Here is a 15766-nt window from a genome sequence, read left to right as displayed (position 1 = left end):
AATCACTAACTATCATAAATCAATAACAATCATAAAACCCTAACTATCATATATTACTAATTATCCTAAATCACTAATTATCCTAAAACAATAATAATCAAAATAACATGAAATCGAGAGGGAGGTACCTTAGGAGCGGGCGGCCTTGAGGCGCCGGCGTTCGTGGCGCGGCCGCGTGCGGGCGGGCGCTACGCGGCAGCGGGGCGCGTGCGGCTGGCGGCGGGCGGGCGGGCGGGGGTGCGTGCGGGCGGGGGGCTCGCTCGAGATATTTATTCGGCTCTGCTGCGCTACGGATCAGAGCGCGACAGTGCTGCGCTAAGATCGATGGCGCGACAGGCCCTGCTCCATCAGCGGTCAGCGATTCCAGTCGCCGCCACGTCAGCCCTCTACCGCGCCACCATGCATGGCGCGGCACAGGCATTTGGCCGCGCGCAGGGCAATAGACGCGGCCAAAAGTGTTAGTTTAAAAAAAACCCGACCGTGTTAGATTTAAAATTAGTTTTCAAAAAGTGTTAAAATTAAAAAAAATCTCCCTCTCAAAAGTATAATTTTCAAACCATTAAATTATGATTTGTTCTATTGCTTTCAATACTACATGTTTGTTTCTATGCTAATTTACGAAAATAGCATGCTCTATTTAATTAGTATTGGAATCGTGTATAGAGATACTATCTCTGTCATGATTTATATTCAGAATATAATGTTATAAATGCTGTCATGATTTATATTCAGAATATAATGTTATAAATGCCTATTTTTTTCAACAAGTCCAATATGTCAATCGCAAGGCATTTAAACAGCTTGTAGTATGAACATGCAGGACTCCAAGTCAACTTCCTGGTTTTGCTAATTCACATAATCACATTGATAATTTGATATTATAATATTCCGAGACAGCTAGTTGGAGAGAGGAGTACTACTACTAGTTAAAGGCAGCAGTTACAAACTAATTCGATGGTGTGGCGTCAGTAACTTTTAGCACATGGGGTTATGATTGGGGCTAATGGATAAGAATCTCCAATAATTAAACTCCAGCGGCAGTACTCTGACACAGGACAAGAAATTAATAAGCATCTAATCGAGGCCCGATCCCAGGCAGGATCACCTGTTGAGTCTCGACACGAAACTAATCACAGGAACGCCCATCATATGCTGGAAGAGAGCCATGTAGTTTAAAAAGGGTAGCGAAGTGGTATAAAAGTATTTCCTTCCATTTTGTTAATTCATCAATTACAAATTTGAGGGTAACTACAAGATTTGTGAAATAACATAGTACAGCTAATGTAATAGAAGAAGAAAAAAAAAGGAAAAGTGAACCAAAGATCCATCCCTCCTAATCTCCTATCCTTCCGTCACTCCACACTAACAAAAGAATGAATTCAATTGAACAAAAGAATCTGAAGCTTGCTTCCTTTCGGTGCCGCTTTGCCTCGCTCCGTCTCCAGCCTAGACTTCGATGCTGGAGCTTTGCTCCAAAAGCCTAAACTCAACAAAAGAAGCTACCCTCCTTTTACGGCTTCTGTGGCCCTCAGTATGAGTGGGTCAGAGACTATATCAAGCCAAATACACTGTTGGGTTCTCAGCTTCTGTAAGGAGGCAACAACTTCACAAGTGAATCCAAAAGCTGGAGCTGGAGCCGGAGAGCTTGGTTAAGCAGGACCTTCAATTTCTTAATCACAATTGCAAAAATTGTGAGCCATTAGTAGTAGACACTGCAGATCTCAGTTCATGGATCATCTTCTTCTTCCATCATCAACATGTACAATTTGCCAAAGAAATACCCTTTCCTTTGGTTAAATTCACAAGGAGAGAGAATCCTGGCTTAAAGAATAACCGGTGGTGAGTAGATATTACAACAAATCGGTCAATGCTTCTTGTACCTTATATATGTATTCTTTTTTTCTAATATCTTCCTTAAACCTCCTGTGACTTTATACAAAGGCTGCAACGGCCTCGGAGGAGGCCATCAGCCGGGATCATCGAATTATTAGGTGAGCAAGCGAGCCTCAGCCAGCGGGGGCGTCTTAGGCTGGAGCTTGGCTTGCTGCTGGGACCAGTAGGCCTGGGCCGCCAGGACCCGGTCGAGCAGCTCCTGAGGCACCGGCTCGCCACGCCGCTGCTGTGGCGAGATGCTCGCTGTGTGCACCAGCGTCTTCCATTTGTCCTGTTCGCACCACAATTTCGACACGGTTAGTTCATCGTCTGTTCAAAATCAAAGTTATGGTCAAAATTTGACCAGAGAATGCAGGCAGTTTCCAACAGGTGCAGCAATGCAGTGCAAAGCAGCCAAGAAGCTTCCAGTCTAATAAAGGAAAGGTTATCTGATCCCTCAGCCGGACCTTTTTTTTCTGAAGTCCGGATCGGGTTAGTTGACGTGCAAGAATGGGTCTCCTTTGTTTCTAGGTGAACCATTCTGGTACTAAAACCCACATGACCCAGCCAGCCAAACTACAAAGCTGAAGCGTGGGGACAGCACCAACTGAATCACAAGGACAAAAGTTTTTCAAGAACAAGAGTCTGACCGAAACCTCCTAAACAAAAAACACAAAATCAGCACGCTCCTGTTGGGTGAGGAGCCTAAAACCCACAAGCACCAAACTATTGGTTAAATCGGCCAAGTAACCTAACCCCACTAGGGATTTTGCATAAAGCATAAGTATACGATCCGCAATTTAAAGGTTCGGCAAAAAAAAAAGGAAATCAAGAGAACCAATCAATAAATCAGGAAAGGACAGTGAGGAAACTAATTATCAGATTTGACGAGAATATGCAGTGCAAAGATATTTTGCTTAGTCTTCAGTTGAAGTCAAAGTCAAGCATTTGACAGTTATTACCTTAAGATCAACGTAAGTACGGTGCTTTGCATTGTCAAAAGCGCGAAGTTTAACATCTCGCCACCTACATGATATCCATAACTATACAGTAAGAAGAAGCCAAGAAATTCTTTGTCAGGTCGAATAAGGGGAATAAGAAACTATACCTTCCCGTTCCAAGCTTTTCGACTGCGAGCACAAGTGCTTCTACTTCAGCAACAGAGAACGGGCGCCTGATTCTGCGTTGCCCCTGCTCTGGTGACCTCTTAGACTTATTCGCTGGAACTACAGCTCCTGCATTGGGATCTGCAGCTGCAACTGGAACTAAAGCTCGCGAGTTTGTGGACACTTTATCGGGTGATGAGACACCCCCAGGGGAGTGCACAGAATCATGATCACTGCCCTGGTAGTTCATTGCTAATGGGGTTAATGCAAGCTCCTGTGATACATCAACTTCACCATGCTTAGAACACGAGTCAGCAGGTGCAATCCTGTATCAGACAAAGTTCACCAATCTGGGTCAGGGTGAAGGCACTTCAAATTATAACATGAAGTGAATTATTATGAAGCATGGTTTGTTACCTTGCGAGGGGTTCGGTAGTATCAATGGTTTCGAGGAAACTGATATCTTCAGGAGCTTGGACTTGCGGGTTTTGTGTACAGTTGGGTTCAAGTGAAAAGCCTAGGTTGTCCAGCATATCATCCTGGCCAATCCCAGCCTGACTTAACGTTTTACTATCATCTCTGACTTTCTTTCCATGGTGAAGAACACCAACACGAAGACCACCTCCAAGAATCGCAGTCACTGCCTCGAGAACAGTTTTCTGCATTGGAAATACTAATTAAACGACAGGAAAACCCATTGAGCAGAAAAACTAAAAAAAATATAATCTCGTTGCACATAAAAAATAAACAGATGTCCTGTACATACCTTTAGTGAGCCAACAGTTGCACTTTCTGGGATTTCAACAAGAAGTTCAGGCACCTTAAAAGACTTAATTCTAAGTTTCACTGCAAGAAAAAAGGCAATCTCAGGACTAAATATAGACAGTGGAGATTAAATGAACTTGCTTGGGAGTAAAATCTTACCATGGCAATCATTTGACACACAAGATTTCTGGAATGGCATTGAAGTAGTCCCCTTGTTTGCTGCAGAAGAATCATTACCAACAGATAAGTAACAAAACAGGAAATAACATGAATAGCAAATTCCTGGGTGGAAGTATTACAAACCTTCAGCATGAGAGTCTCTTCCGGTAACCTTTGTGTTTCCCTTTCCATTTGCTGCACCAAATTCAGATGCTAGAACCGAATGGCGATCAAAGAGCTTCCTCCGCTTGAATGTACTCCTTTGTGTCCTCTGTCGTGTATAATGCATTTTCTTGTTCCGGAAAGAAGGCTTCCGCTCGACATCTGATAGGATCAATGAATTCAAGTTACATGGAGCTGGTTTGAATACAAATTCCATCAATGTAGTGTTACTGAAATATAAAGAAAAGGAAGATCAAGATTTTCCAGTGCTTACCACTGTAGGAAAGATCAGATTTGTGAATCCTCGCTGGAGCAACTTTCCTGTACTTACTAGTGAGCAGCTTCCTTACCCTACTATACTCAGCTGTACAATTGGACCTGAAATCCCTGTTAGTGGTGGTGCTCGGATGAGTGCACCCAGAGGACTTATCGTCATCATCATCTCTATCTACAGCAAAACCCCCCACTCCCTTTGGGCCCCTTGGTAAGGAGGTTGAGCGGTGAATTTTATCGTCATACAATGGCACCTCGCCGGTGCTGTCAGAGCTGACCAAAGGAGGAGGCTTGGCATCCACATCCATTGAATCAAGCAAATTATACATTTCGGGTGCATTCTTATGAAATCCTGCTGGGGCCGTCGGCATCAGGCTCGCCACTGCATCTCCTGTGAAGGCTCCTGATTCCACGGATTCAGGCGACCACCTGTCTGCGATCACACCAAAATTACAACCCAATTCAGCCTTGGTACAGCTGATCATGGAGGATTCCTTGTCCTGGGCTTCAGACTTTGCCTTAGGATCCTCAATCCGAGCATTATTTGCCGCCCGCTGGAACGCAATGTGGGGGAGAATTGCACTCTCATTGCAGCTATCCTGATCCGTCACCTCATGCTTGAACTGTTTCATTTCCTCATCACACTGCTCCTGCTTCACACGGACATCCTTCGCGCACGCAGCCAAGGCCGGGGCACCGGTGCTCATGTTCCCAAGCGAGCCCACCCCCTCATCAAGCAGCTTCCCTGCCACCGTCGCGAGAAGGTCGAATGCGGACATCTGGGCCGGGCTCCGGGCCTCCTTCTTCCTGACCGATCTCTTGCCCTGCACATTTCACCGAACAAGAAACGCCATCCTTGTCAGACTTGCCAACCAAGGGCAGCGAAGCGAGGGCCGAATCGATGCGCTGAAAGCAGCGTACCCTCGCGGACTTGGGAACGTGCGGCATCTCCGCGACTTGGCCTGCACCGCACGACTCCATCTCTGACGACGACCTCTTTTGGAACACCATTTCTGCTCTTCGCTTCGGTTGCTTGAAGTTTACAAGAGGGTTAGTTAACAACTGGTGGTTGCGCTGTTCATGGCTTGTCATCAACACAAATCTGCAAGAACCAATTAGCCATCAGCAAAGGAAAACTGGTACTAGTAGGTAGAATAAAAAAAAGAAATCATTCATCGGGATATCCGTAGTAACTTGGGATAAATCTTGTTTAAACCCTCCATTCCATTAATTAAACAGGGAACGATCATACTACTGCGTTTGCAGTAATTAATTACCAAAAGTTCGAATCCCAATACCCCAAGCCGATAGCCGAGAGATCCAGACGTGAAACGGCCAAAATGAAAAGAATTTTCAACAAGCTGCGCTCCAAGAGCGAATCAAAACTCATAGTATTAATTAGGCAAACACAGAAACAGCAGAAGAAATGGAGAGAATTCATACTTCAACTCGTGATCCGAGTTAACACCTCAGAGAGAGGAAATGTTTTTTTCCTATACGAAATGGTTTCGCCGCTGAATTTAATGCACAAGCAAATAAATTCGCCAGGTAAACCAGTACGCCAAGCGATCAAAAGGCAGAGAGAGAGAGAGGGGAAGAGAACCTTTTTAAAACCTCGTGCATCGGAATCCGTGAGGATTAAGCAACTGCCAAAAGGAAAGCGGGCACGTCGATTAAAAAAGAAAGAGCGAACCGCAAACCTCACAGGCGCACAAGAACGTCGAGGAAATCGTGAATCGGGCGAGGCCAGATCCGATCTCGGCACCCGATTCGCAGCAATTCGACGCGAAATTAAGCAAAACCCCACGAATTCAAACCGCGGCTCCGAAATGTACCGGAATCTCAGAAAGACGCGAATTCACCTCCTTGTCGGAGCACAGCGCGGCGGATCGGATCAAAGCAAGCAGAATTCGGACAGAGTGCACCGAAACAGGGCGGAGGCAAAACCCCCAACGCAGCAGCGCCCGCCACAGCGGGGCACCAAAACACGAAACCCAGCCCTGAAAGCCGCATAATTCGGCAGAATTCCCCGGAATTAGCACGCCGTGCTCACCTCGCCGGCGTCGACGCTCGCCCGCCTCGCTGGTGCTCCTCCGCGGCCGGACCCGCCGAGATCCCTCGACCCCTGCGGAATTATCCCCCCCTCCCCTGCCTCTGGGGTGCTCCCTCTTCCTCCTCCTCGCCTTGCTTGGCCTCTCCTCTTTTGTTTTTATTTCCCTTTCCCCCCTTCTCCCTCCTTGCTCTCCTCTCCGCCCTCCGCCTTGGTTTTTTCTTCTGGTCGTGGAGGCGCGTGGTGCGGTGGTGTGGGTTGGCCAAAACCCCTCAAAACCAACCCCCTTCTTAAACCCCCCCAACCCCGCGCTCGCACCTCGCTATGCTTACGCCCACGCCATCCCGGGGAGGAGCGCCACCGGCTGCTCCCGGTTAAACCCCACGCGGCCCCGCCCCAACGACCGGTTCTGCTCTCCCGCGGTGCCCACGTGGCCCATCCGACAGCAGCGGGCGCCTGTCCCGGCTTATTACAGCGGAAGAGGCGTCCCCGCGCCCGGGACACGTGCCGCAGATCCGGGCCGTCGGTGGGGGGAGCGGACGCGCCTGCCGCGCCGTCGGATCCAACGGTGGCCCTCGACTCCCTCGTGACCACGAACGCGAGGAGTGATCCCTGTTAACCGGTGGTGGTTTAGGGAGGAGAATAGCGGGGGTGTTTTTAGGAAAGAAACGTGAGGGGTTAGTAATTATTAACTGCATGTGGACCCACTTCACAGTCTCTCTCACGAAATGAATTCGGGGCTCTCCGTTTTTTTATCTTTTTATTAATTAATACTTTTTTTCATGGAGGGTTTTTGTTGTTTCCGGGCTAATGGGATGAGAGGTTGTGTGCTGTTGGTGGACGAGAATGTCCACGGGTGATGCCCAAAAAGGTGCTAAGATTCCGGAGCTTCTTCAACGCAGGGCCAGATAAATTTTAGATAAGAAATTCGTGGCCTTTGTGCTTCTAAAATATATAAATAAATCCACCGTAGAGAAATATATATAGTAGGTTCAGCTCGCATCTTTCACTCGGCCACAGCTCGGACAAAAGGTGTTGGAGAAAAAACAAACGCAGCATAGATAGAATTCCTATATGGGGTTTAAGAAAAAGCACATTCTTTGGGTTCCAAATTTACGAAGCTACAAAATTTTACCACAAAAAATATGACGGATATTTCAAACGGACAAAAACATTGCGGGTTTGTTATAATGAACCTTGTTCCTTTTTTCGAAATAAACAAATTATATGCTGATGGAATCTACAAGATTCCAATGTGGTAAAGTTGCTAACATGGAGATATATTCTTATTTTGTTCATTAATAAGATGCCAGCATTATAAATATCAACTAAATTAAATTGGCGAAAAAGCTTTATTATTTTAGTAATATTTTCATATTAGCTACTATGAGCTTAGGTTTCTTGTGGTGCAACTAGTCTACTCAATTTCAGGTCTAAAATTTGACGTTCTAGTGTATTTATTTTAGAATTTAACGACGTTATATTTCAATGGTAGACATCATGCCCGCGGACCATGATACACATGTGGTCACTTGTGTCATTTTTAAGGTCTGTAATTCAATCTTTGTTAGGTGCTCATATCCATTAGTTTGTTAGGGAATAATCATGGAGGTCCTCCCACTTTATTAGAATGGATTGAACCACTACTACAATCTCTATGCTACTATCTTTGCAAAAAGATACCAATGTAAAGATCAGTTTCCACTATTAGCATCATCGGACAATGGCACACACTGGCTGAACAAAATTGCATGACATACCATTTGTAGGACCCCAAAGTCTTGTTTGGTTTCTTTCTCGTAGTTCTGTGAGCACACAAACATACCATATTTCTCATGGCATACATCTAAACTTTCAAAAAATACTTGTATGCAGTTGTAAACTCTTATTGAGCAACATTTTGCTTTGCCATATGGTATAATCTACATCTACATCTACATCTATATCTATATCTATATCACATCTATATCTATATCTCTTATATAGACAAACCCCACTAACTTTTCAATCTCTGCATGCAAGCTATCTATATAATATATCTCACTAAGCGACACATCATTGCCTAATAAGTGCTACACCATCTTCCACTAAATGCTATTACTATTTTCAGTATATCAACCTATATCTCTTATAAAGATAAAGTCCTAACTTTTCAATCTCTGTATACAAGCTATTTAATTATATGCTATATCTCATTGAGCGCCACATCATCCCCTAATAAGTGCTACACTATCTTCTTCCACTAAATGCAATTACTATTTTCAGTATATCAACACACAAGGCATCCATATTATACTATTTGTTTGGCCGTCACACCCTCCTATGATTCAATCTTATATTATATAGGCGTTTTATTTTATTCTTTCATTAGCTTGTCAAGTTTCAGTAGCATATCTCATGATAATGCAATAATTTTATTTCTAAGAAAACCTTGCATCAATGCGAGGTTTTCTTCTAGTATATCAAATGGACAAATCATTTCCCCTTTGCTGAGCTAAAATGCTTCATGTACTCGCGATTGGTCCTCGTATATATTTTACATACATATGAACTTGTGTTTTCATGGTTTACATTCTTTTCATTTTATTGCAAATTTAAAAGGGTGTCTATTTACGTGAGTGTGTGCAGTGTGCATACATATATGTCACACTCAACAAAAGAAAACAAAAAACATTTAGAACTTTTTCCACCAAATATGCATGAATGATCCTTTGCGTAAAATGATTTTGATAGATGTCATGAAAGCAGCTTCATATATAAAGTTAGTTGCACAACATCATACTATACAAAGATAATAAACTTTTTCTAAGAGTTACATAATCAAGTTATTAAAGGTACAATATATTTTGTTACCAATAATATACTAGGACTCCTATCGGTAATTCTAGTAAGTAATATTTTGGCGGTGATTTGCATTCACCTCAGATATGTCTCGATTATACTTGAAACACCTTCAGCCACTTGGGATCTTTTAAAATCATATAGTAGGTATCTTGCATATAACTCTGAGCAGAAGTTGATATTGTAGTGGTATTTTGTTAACTTTTCTTGTGTATAATTCTGAACATTAATAAAAATAATACTCGTAAGTAATTTGAGCAATTAACTAAACCACACTCTAGCTTGTTTCATTATTTGGTAGATACAACCATGTGGGGGTCATTTTTTCTCTGAATATTATATGTCCACTAAAATAACATATTTTGAAGGTTAGGAGAGATATAGGCATATAATAAAGTTTTGTTTGATCTTGGAATTGATACGGATAATTGTAAGTATCCCAATATTCCAAAATGGAAGCTTAGTCAAAATTAGTTATCAAGTAAAATGGATCATTAGTTAAGTGACTAGTGTCAAACCTGTTATTATTTCACCATATCTCATAAATTACCAAATACGGAGTAATAATCTTTCTTGGTGCCCAGTATGCGATCTATTGGCTGCAGGAGCGAGCACCCCGTCTTTTTTACTTTTTAGCTCTTTTTTCGAAAGTTTCTCATAAATAGACCTCTGACGAAAAGAATTCAAAAAATGGACCCTTAGCTCAGCACCATCGACGCTAACGTCAAACTAACACGTCTCGACGCCAGCGTCGAGGTCTTGGCTCGACGCAGAAGCAAACGTGGTAGGCAGCTTGACGCCAGCATCAATGGTGCCGAGCTCGGCACCGTAGACCCTGGCGTCGTCCAGAATGCAATTCCAGTCCTCGAGCGCCGTCCCAATCCGCTGCTCACACTGACAGGCACAGATGACAGGACACCTTGGTACTAGAGCAGTGAAGTTGAAGTTACCGCTGTTTTTTAGTGCTGTTATTAAACAAAGATTAGATTAGTGACTGAGAGGGCAGTACAGTAGCATGGAAGTTACTACTGGCGATGCTGAATGCCATGACAGGAGATGTGGGTACAGTAAGTTCAGGGAGTCTTATCATGCTTCGTGCATCGAGGTCGACGAGTGAAAAAATAAAAGGAGGAAGAAGAAGATGCGGGGGCGAAAAACACGAGCAGCTATGGAACAGTCGATGTGGAGTGATGGGGTTCAGGGCCTGTTCAGTTCGCGAAATTAAAATTTTTCACGTCGGGACGTCGGAGGAGGTTTTTGATACTAATAAAAAAAACTAATTACATAGCTCGTCTGAAAAATACGAGACAAATTTATTAAGTTTAATTAATTCATCATTAGCGTATGTTAGTATTGTAGCAATTATGGCTAATTATGGATTAATTAGTCTTAAAACATTCGTCTCGTGATTTTCAATCAAACTGTGTAATTAGTTTTTTTTTATCTATATTTAATACTTCATACATATACCGTAAGATTCGATGCGATACTTTAAGTTGAAAATTTTTAGAAACTAAACCGGCCCTCATTCAGGTGATGGACTGATGGGTGTGAAGACTGACGTGCGGTGACCGTCGTCGTCGCGTGACATCGGCGGCACTGTGGATTGGAGCAGCGTAATTTCTCCTCGGAAAAGACAGCGGCTCTGCCAGCAGCTCGTCTCTCTTTTTTCCTCCGGTCAGGCGGTCACTGCTGCACCTGGCGAGTGCTCCTAGCTGGTATAGGTCCCGTGCTCGAAACGCTAGTCTCGTAATTTTTAACTAAACTGTATAATTAGTTTTTTTCATTTATATTTAATGCTTCATACATGTATCGTAAAATTTGATATGATGACTATGGTAGTATTTTTTGAGAAAACTTGTTGGAACTAAACACGGCCTTAGTCGAAACAGTATTTTTTTCTCACAACAATTCAGCTAGAACCATGTTTTCAACCAGTTTCAACCAAAATTCTACCGGGACCTGTCGTCACGAGCCTGGCAAGCCTCGCCCTCCTGTCCTCCCGCATTTCTGTCCCTGACCAAAAGCTGGCCTCGTCTCCTCATCCGGCAGCGGCGATTACCTTGGAGGCTTGGACTCACTGGCATGCATGACACGCATCCTTTTTTCTTTCTTCCTCCTCCGTCCCGGAGGCAGGCACGCACACAGACACAGGCAGCCTTGCTCCGCGCAGAGATCAGAGGTGGTGTAGCGGGGGGGGGGGGGGGGGGGGGGCGGGCGTGGTACAACGTACAAGTACAGTGCAGCGGCAATGATGACGATCGACGACGGTGACAGCGACCAGGGCAGCACAGTGCGGGCGTACGCGCAGCTGCAGGGTCAGGGGCAGGGGGCAGGGGGCAGGCGCAGCGAGAGAGAGAGGGAGGAGACCGGGCAGGGTACGGTCTAATCGTAAGGATCGCGTGAATTGCTTGGTAGACCGGGAAGAGTATTTGGATTGCACGTGGTATTAAGCAGTCTAGCTTACGTCTACTTGGTTCGTGCGTACGAATACGAGTAAAATTTAATCTCCTGCATTATTCCACATGGGCAAAATTGGCAACCAGCTAATAACATCCACGGTGGTCCCGTTCGCTTCCCTGAAAGCCTAACACCGTTTCGACTAAAAAAACAAGTTAAAAAAGACGAATGATAAGAGAAACGATCATGGCATATAGTACTATCCATTGAGATCAGGTGAGAAAATAACTGCGCTACCTTAATGGTACTTTTCAATATGAACGAATAGTATTTTTCTTTTAGCATTTTAGCATAGGTCCGATCTCACCTAAACGAACAGGACCATCTTTGTTTAATAACAGCACTAAAAAACAGTGGTAACTTCAACTTCACTGCTCTAGTACCAACGTGTCCTATCATCTGTGCCTGTCAGTGTGAGCAGTGGGACTGGAACGGTGGCAGCGTCAGCCGTCAAGTATCCCTAAGGCACTATTGGGCGGGGCGCAGGCCGTCACTCTGGTGCAGCGTCAGCCGTGAGAGTGACTGGCGCCGAGCTCGACGCCAAGATATACGGCGTCGAGCTCGTCGTCAGAGTGACTAGCGTCGAGCCCCCTGACAGGTTATCCATCATGTCCAGGAGTTCGACGCCAGAGACACTGACGCCTAGCTCGGCGCCAGCTAAGGGTCCATTTTCTGAATTCTTTCCGTCAGGAGTCTATTTGTGAGAAACTTTCAAAAAAAAGGCTAAAAAGTAAAAAATCCGGACGATCACCATTGAATGATCCAATTGTAATGTCTTATTCTTCTTCTTCTCACTGGCCATATCATTTTGCCCTTACCTCCTTGCCACACACGGTGTAGGTTCTTGCTTAGTACCAAACGATAGCCTCCTAAATGGCCCTCAGGATGTAATCATTGCCCTCTTCGTACCTCCCCCCTCCGCCGGCCAGCGGTATCACTCTCACCTCCATTCTTACCCCTACACAAGAAAGCATTGCTAGTAATGTCTATCCCCAACGACCTTCCATCTGGTGAAACCCCCCTTCCTTGTAAAATCCTAACCTTATATTGCTGATGAGCCACTTGAATCTTGGATGGCGCTTCAGCGTGGTGATGAAAATTTGTGTGTTGATTCTACTAGAACCGTTGAAAGTGCATGTATGCACCCTATGTAGGTTTTGAAAAAGTGATGACAAATGACTAAGGAACTAATGAGTTTATGAGCATAAATGATCGCATTGAAGAACATAAAGGGCCTTAGTGAGCAAAAAAAAAGTATCATTTTGGTCCACTTGATGGATTTGACAGTTATATTTTTTTCTAAAAAAATAAGTCTAGGTATGTCAAGTTGCAAAGACAATGCATGTAGAACAACCTGAAGATGTATAAGTGCTCAAAGTACATATTTGGATGAAAGACGAGGGACATGAGGTTCTCAAAGTACATGTTTGGGTGAAAGCCAAGAGACATGAAAACACCTCTTTTGCATGCAATAGAAGTTTTAATTCTTTGGAGGAAGTCATAAGTTCCTACCAATTTTCAGGTTAACTTACTTTTCTTGCTCAAGCAATTTCTTGCTCTTCAGCTCCAATTTGGCCTAGTGTTAGAAGACATGTGACATGGGTTGTAAGATTGGAAGCCTGATTGCTTGCGAGCTTCATTTTCATCTTTGAGAACTTGAATTTGATGTCTAGCAAGTCTCTGTTATGCTTATGGCTCTTGGTGGTTTGTCCTCGCATCTAGATGTCACATGCGAGCGCCTAAGGTTGTGGGGGCACTTTTTATGGATTAACCTCGGGTCCACAAGCTTGGCCTTTGCGATTGCTTGGTGAGGCAAATGTTTGAGAACTAGCATAGGATCCGAACTTTGGGAGACAAATCTTGTTCCTCCTTGTTTACTCTCATTCTCTCTTGGCGTTGTTCTTAGACTTGTTGAATTTTGGGTGAATTAGCCTAATTTCATGAGTTTGTGGAAGCATGGGTACCACATGGAAATGTCTTTAAACATCTTTTTAAAGTACATATGGTTACAAGTAGATTAAAATGAATTTTCAATGTTGTTAGCATGTGATTTGTTAAGGTAATTTTTTGGATTGCTAAACTATTGAAGTATATATTTGTTACTCATTCATGCATATATATACGGTTTAATATCATGTCTATTTTTTGAACTTTTTTTATATATTAATAGTTGTAGAAGTAGGTATTTAGAAACATATATAACTACACTTTATGGTTATTTATTTTTTATAATACTAGATATTGTAATTTAAAAATAATTTGAAGTGGCTAAGGTTGGTAATGTAGATACAATTCAAGTGTTTACTAGATTATCTACTATAATTTATAATGATAGATGTAGGTAATTTCAAGGCAAATCTTTCATAGTTGTAGAGGACTAGAGGTAGATGTGGATAATTTCGATGTAGATTTAAATTATGTATTAGATGCATATTTATGATTCATTTTGTGCTTTTTTTGTACTGTGAATACAATTAATTTTCAAAGATGGCCAAACATTGTTGTTTTTGTAAGTGATTTTTAGACTTATCTATTTTCTTTAAGGAACCCATTGAGGATTGATGTACTAATTGGGTGATATGGTTTCTTTTATATAATGATAGGACAATGGTGGGTTTTATTTAATGTTCATAAAGATAGTAAATGGTAAATAGTTCGCCACCTATCGTTTAGTGTTTATTTGAGCTACACGGTCAATAGACTATAGGCACAATTAAACGGGATAAATGCTTAATTATACAAAAGGTCACCGTGTTACATTTAAAGAACGTGTAAACAGACTGCATGACCACTTATGACTACACTATACTGGTTTTATTGGAATGACACAAAATGGGGTGATATTTTTCAATAGAAAAGTTCCACATATGACATATTAACAACATCATTTTGGGCTGTGGTCTCGACTGATTATTGAACATGCTATTTTTAAAAAGATAAAGCACTATGGTAAATTGATCTAGTTGTGACTATATAACCGAAGATAATATTTGAACATCTGTAACCAAATCCACGAGACTACGAAGATTGAAGAAAGGACCGGTGTTTTCTTGTCATTAATTCCCTCCTCTAACAATAATCAACTCTTAGAATTGTTTTAAGTTTAATTATCTTTATAATGAAGAGTAGTGAATTTATATGATACTAATAAATATGTAAATATATGTAATGGTACATTTAATAACACTTTTTTGATGTTTTTTATATAGATCTAAATCGTTTGACTTCAACAACTGTAATCTAAGAGACCCTAAAAGCTGTTTTTTTTGGTGATAAAAAAAGCTGTTTTATTTTGGACGTAAAAGCTGTTTTTATTTTGGACGTAAGTAGTACCTCTTTTGTTTTCTCGATTCGGTTCTTGCAAGTATCACGGTTCACAAGAAGAAATGACCAGCGTTTTTTCTTTCACAAGTCCCATCTGGCACCTCGGCCACGTCAGAAAAAGGGGCGACGCGTGTCGGCCCAGCACGCCGCCATTGGTTCCTTTCTTTCCCTACGCTTATCCGCCTATCCCTCCCTGCGTTCCGTCTTCGCCCGGTCCGGTCACTTTTGGCCGGGAATTCATTTAAATTTTCGTGGCCCTAGTTATCTCCCACGGAGAGAAGAAGAGATAATAGCAACGAGAAACATTTTCGTTGCTGCCCTTTTAATTTTTCGTCGCTCATCTCCGTCCCTCGGTATCGTCATCCGCTCCGGGCCTCCGACTACGAATCATCGCAGAAAACCAAAAAAATAAAGTGAGAAAAAGGGCACGAAACCGAAAGACAAGGATGGCTCAGTCCCTGTTTTTATGTGCGTTTTTTCGGGCGATGGGAAACTGCCCCGACGTGACGCCTCGTTAAGGACGGCTGGGTGGGCGATCGCCGGCGTCAGCCGTCAGCCGCGACGGCGGCGTGGCGGGCGCGCCGGCCACACGATCTGGACGGCGCCCCACGACCGGGGCTGAGTTGACGGCGCGGTGGTGGCGGTGCGCGGGCGTCGCGATAGATAAGGATGGTGTTCCCCGGGTCGCGTTTGTGGTGGTGGTGGGCGCTTCCCGTCGGTCCGCGGGGCCCGCGACGGAGGGAAAAGGGCATCT

At 43.4% G+C, this 15766-nt stretch overlaps 1 protein-coding gene across 2 annotated transcripts; it reads right to left on the bottom strand.

The window, feature by feature from the left end:
- Positions 1 to 1721: 1721 nt before the first annotated feature.
- LOC136547607 (telomere repeat-binding protein 5-like) lies at positions 1722 to 6645 on the bottom strand. Of its 2 annotated transcripts, none has more exons than XM_066539572.1 (10): positions 6391 to 6645; positions 5259 to 5439; positions 4339 to 5161; positions 4047 to 4226; positions 3903 to 3962; positions 3745 to 3824; positions 3396 to 3637; positions 2981 to 3304; positions 2835 to 2898; positions 1722 to 2164 (listed from the first exon to the last, which is right to left on the bottom strand). In XM_066539572.1, exons 2-10 carry the CDS (start codon positions 5427 to 5429, stop codon positions 1988 to 1990), a joined length of 2121 nt encoding a protein of 706 aa, XP_066395669.1. In that variant the 5' UTR covers positions 5430 to 5439; positions 6391 to 6645; the 3' UTR covers positions 1722 to 1987. The 2 variants fall into 2 exon arrangements, with proteins under 2 accessions (XP_066395669.1, XP_066395666.1); XM_066539569.1 differs by lacking the exon at positions 6391 to 6645 and adding an exon at positions 5941 to 6234.
- Positions 6646 to 15766: the final 9121 nt, after the last annotated feature.

Source organism: Miscanthus floridulus, chromosome 1, assembly GCF_019320115.1.
Source record: "Miscanthus floridulus cultivar M001 chromosome 1, ASM1932011v1, whole genome shotgun sequence".
Classification (NCBI taxonomy): Eukaryota; Viridiplantae; Streptophyta; class Magnoliopsida; order Poales; family Poaceae; genus Miscanthus; species Miscanthus floridulus.
Note: the sequence above shows the minus strand (reverse complement) of the source record. Positions and strands in the feature narration are given on the sequence as shown.

Bases quoted from the DNA above. Each gene is read 5' to 3' on its own strand.
- LOC136547607 (XM_066539569.1), bottom strand. From the start codon at position 5,960: ATGCACGAGGTTTTAAAAAG. The intron at 3,638-3,744 runs GTATGTACAGGA...TTTCCAATGCAG, and splicing joins CAACTGTTGGCTCACTAAAG to AAAACTGTTCTCGAGGCAGT. The intron at 3,305-3,395 runs GTAACAAACCAT...TGTCTGATACAG, and splicing joins ACTACCGAACCCCTCGCAAG to GATTGCACCTGCTGACTCGT.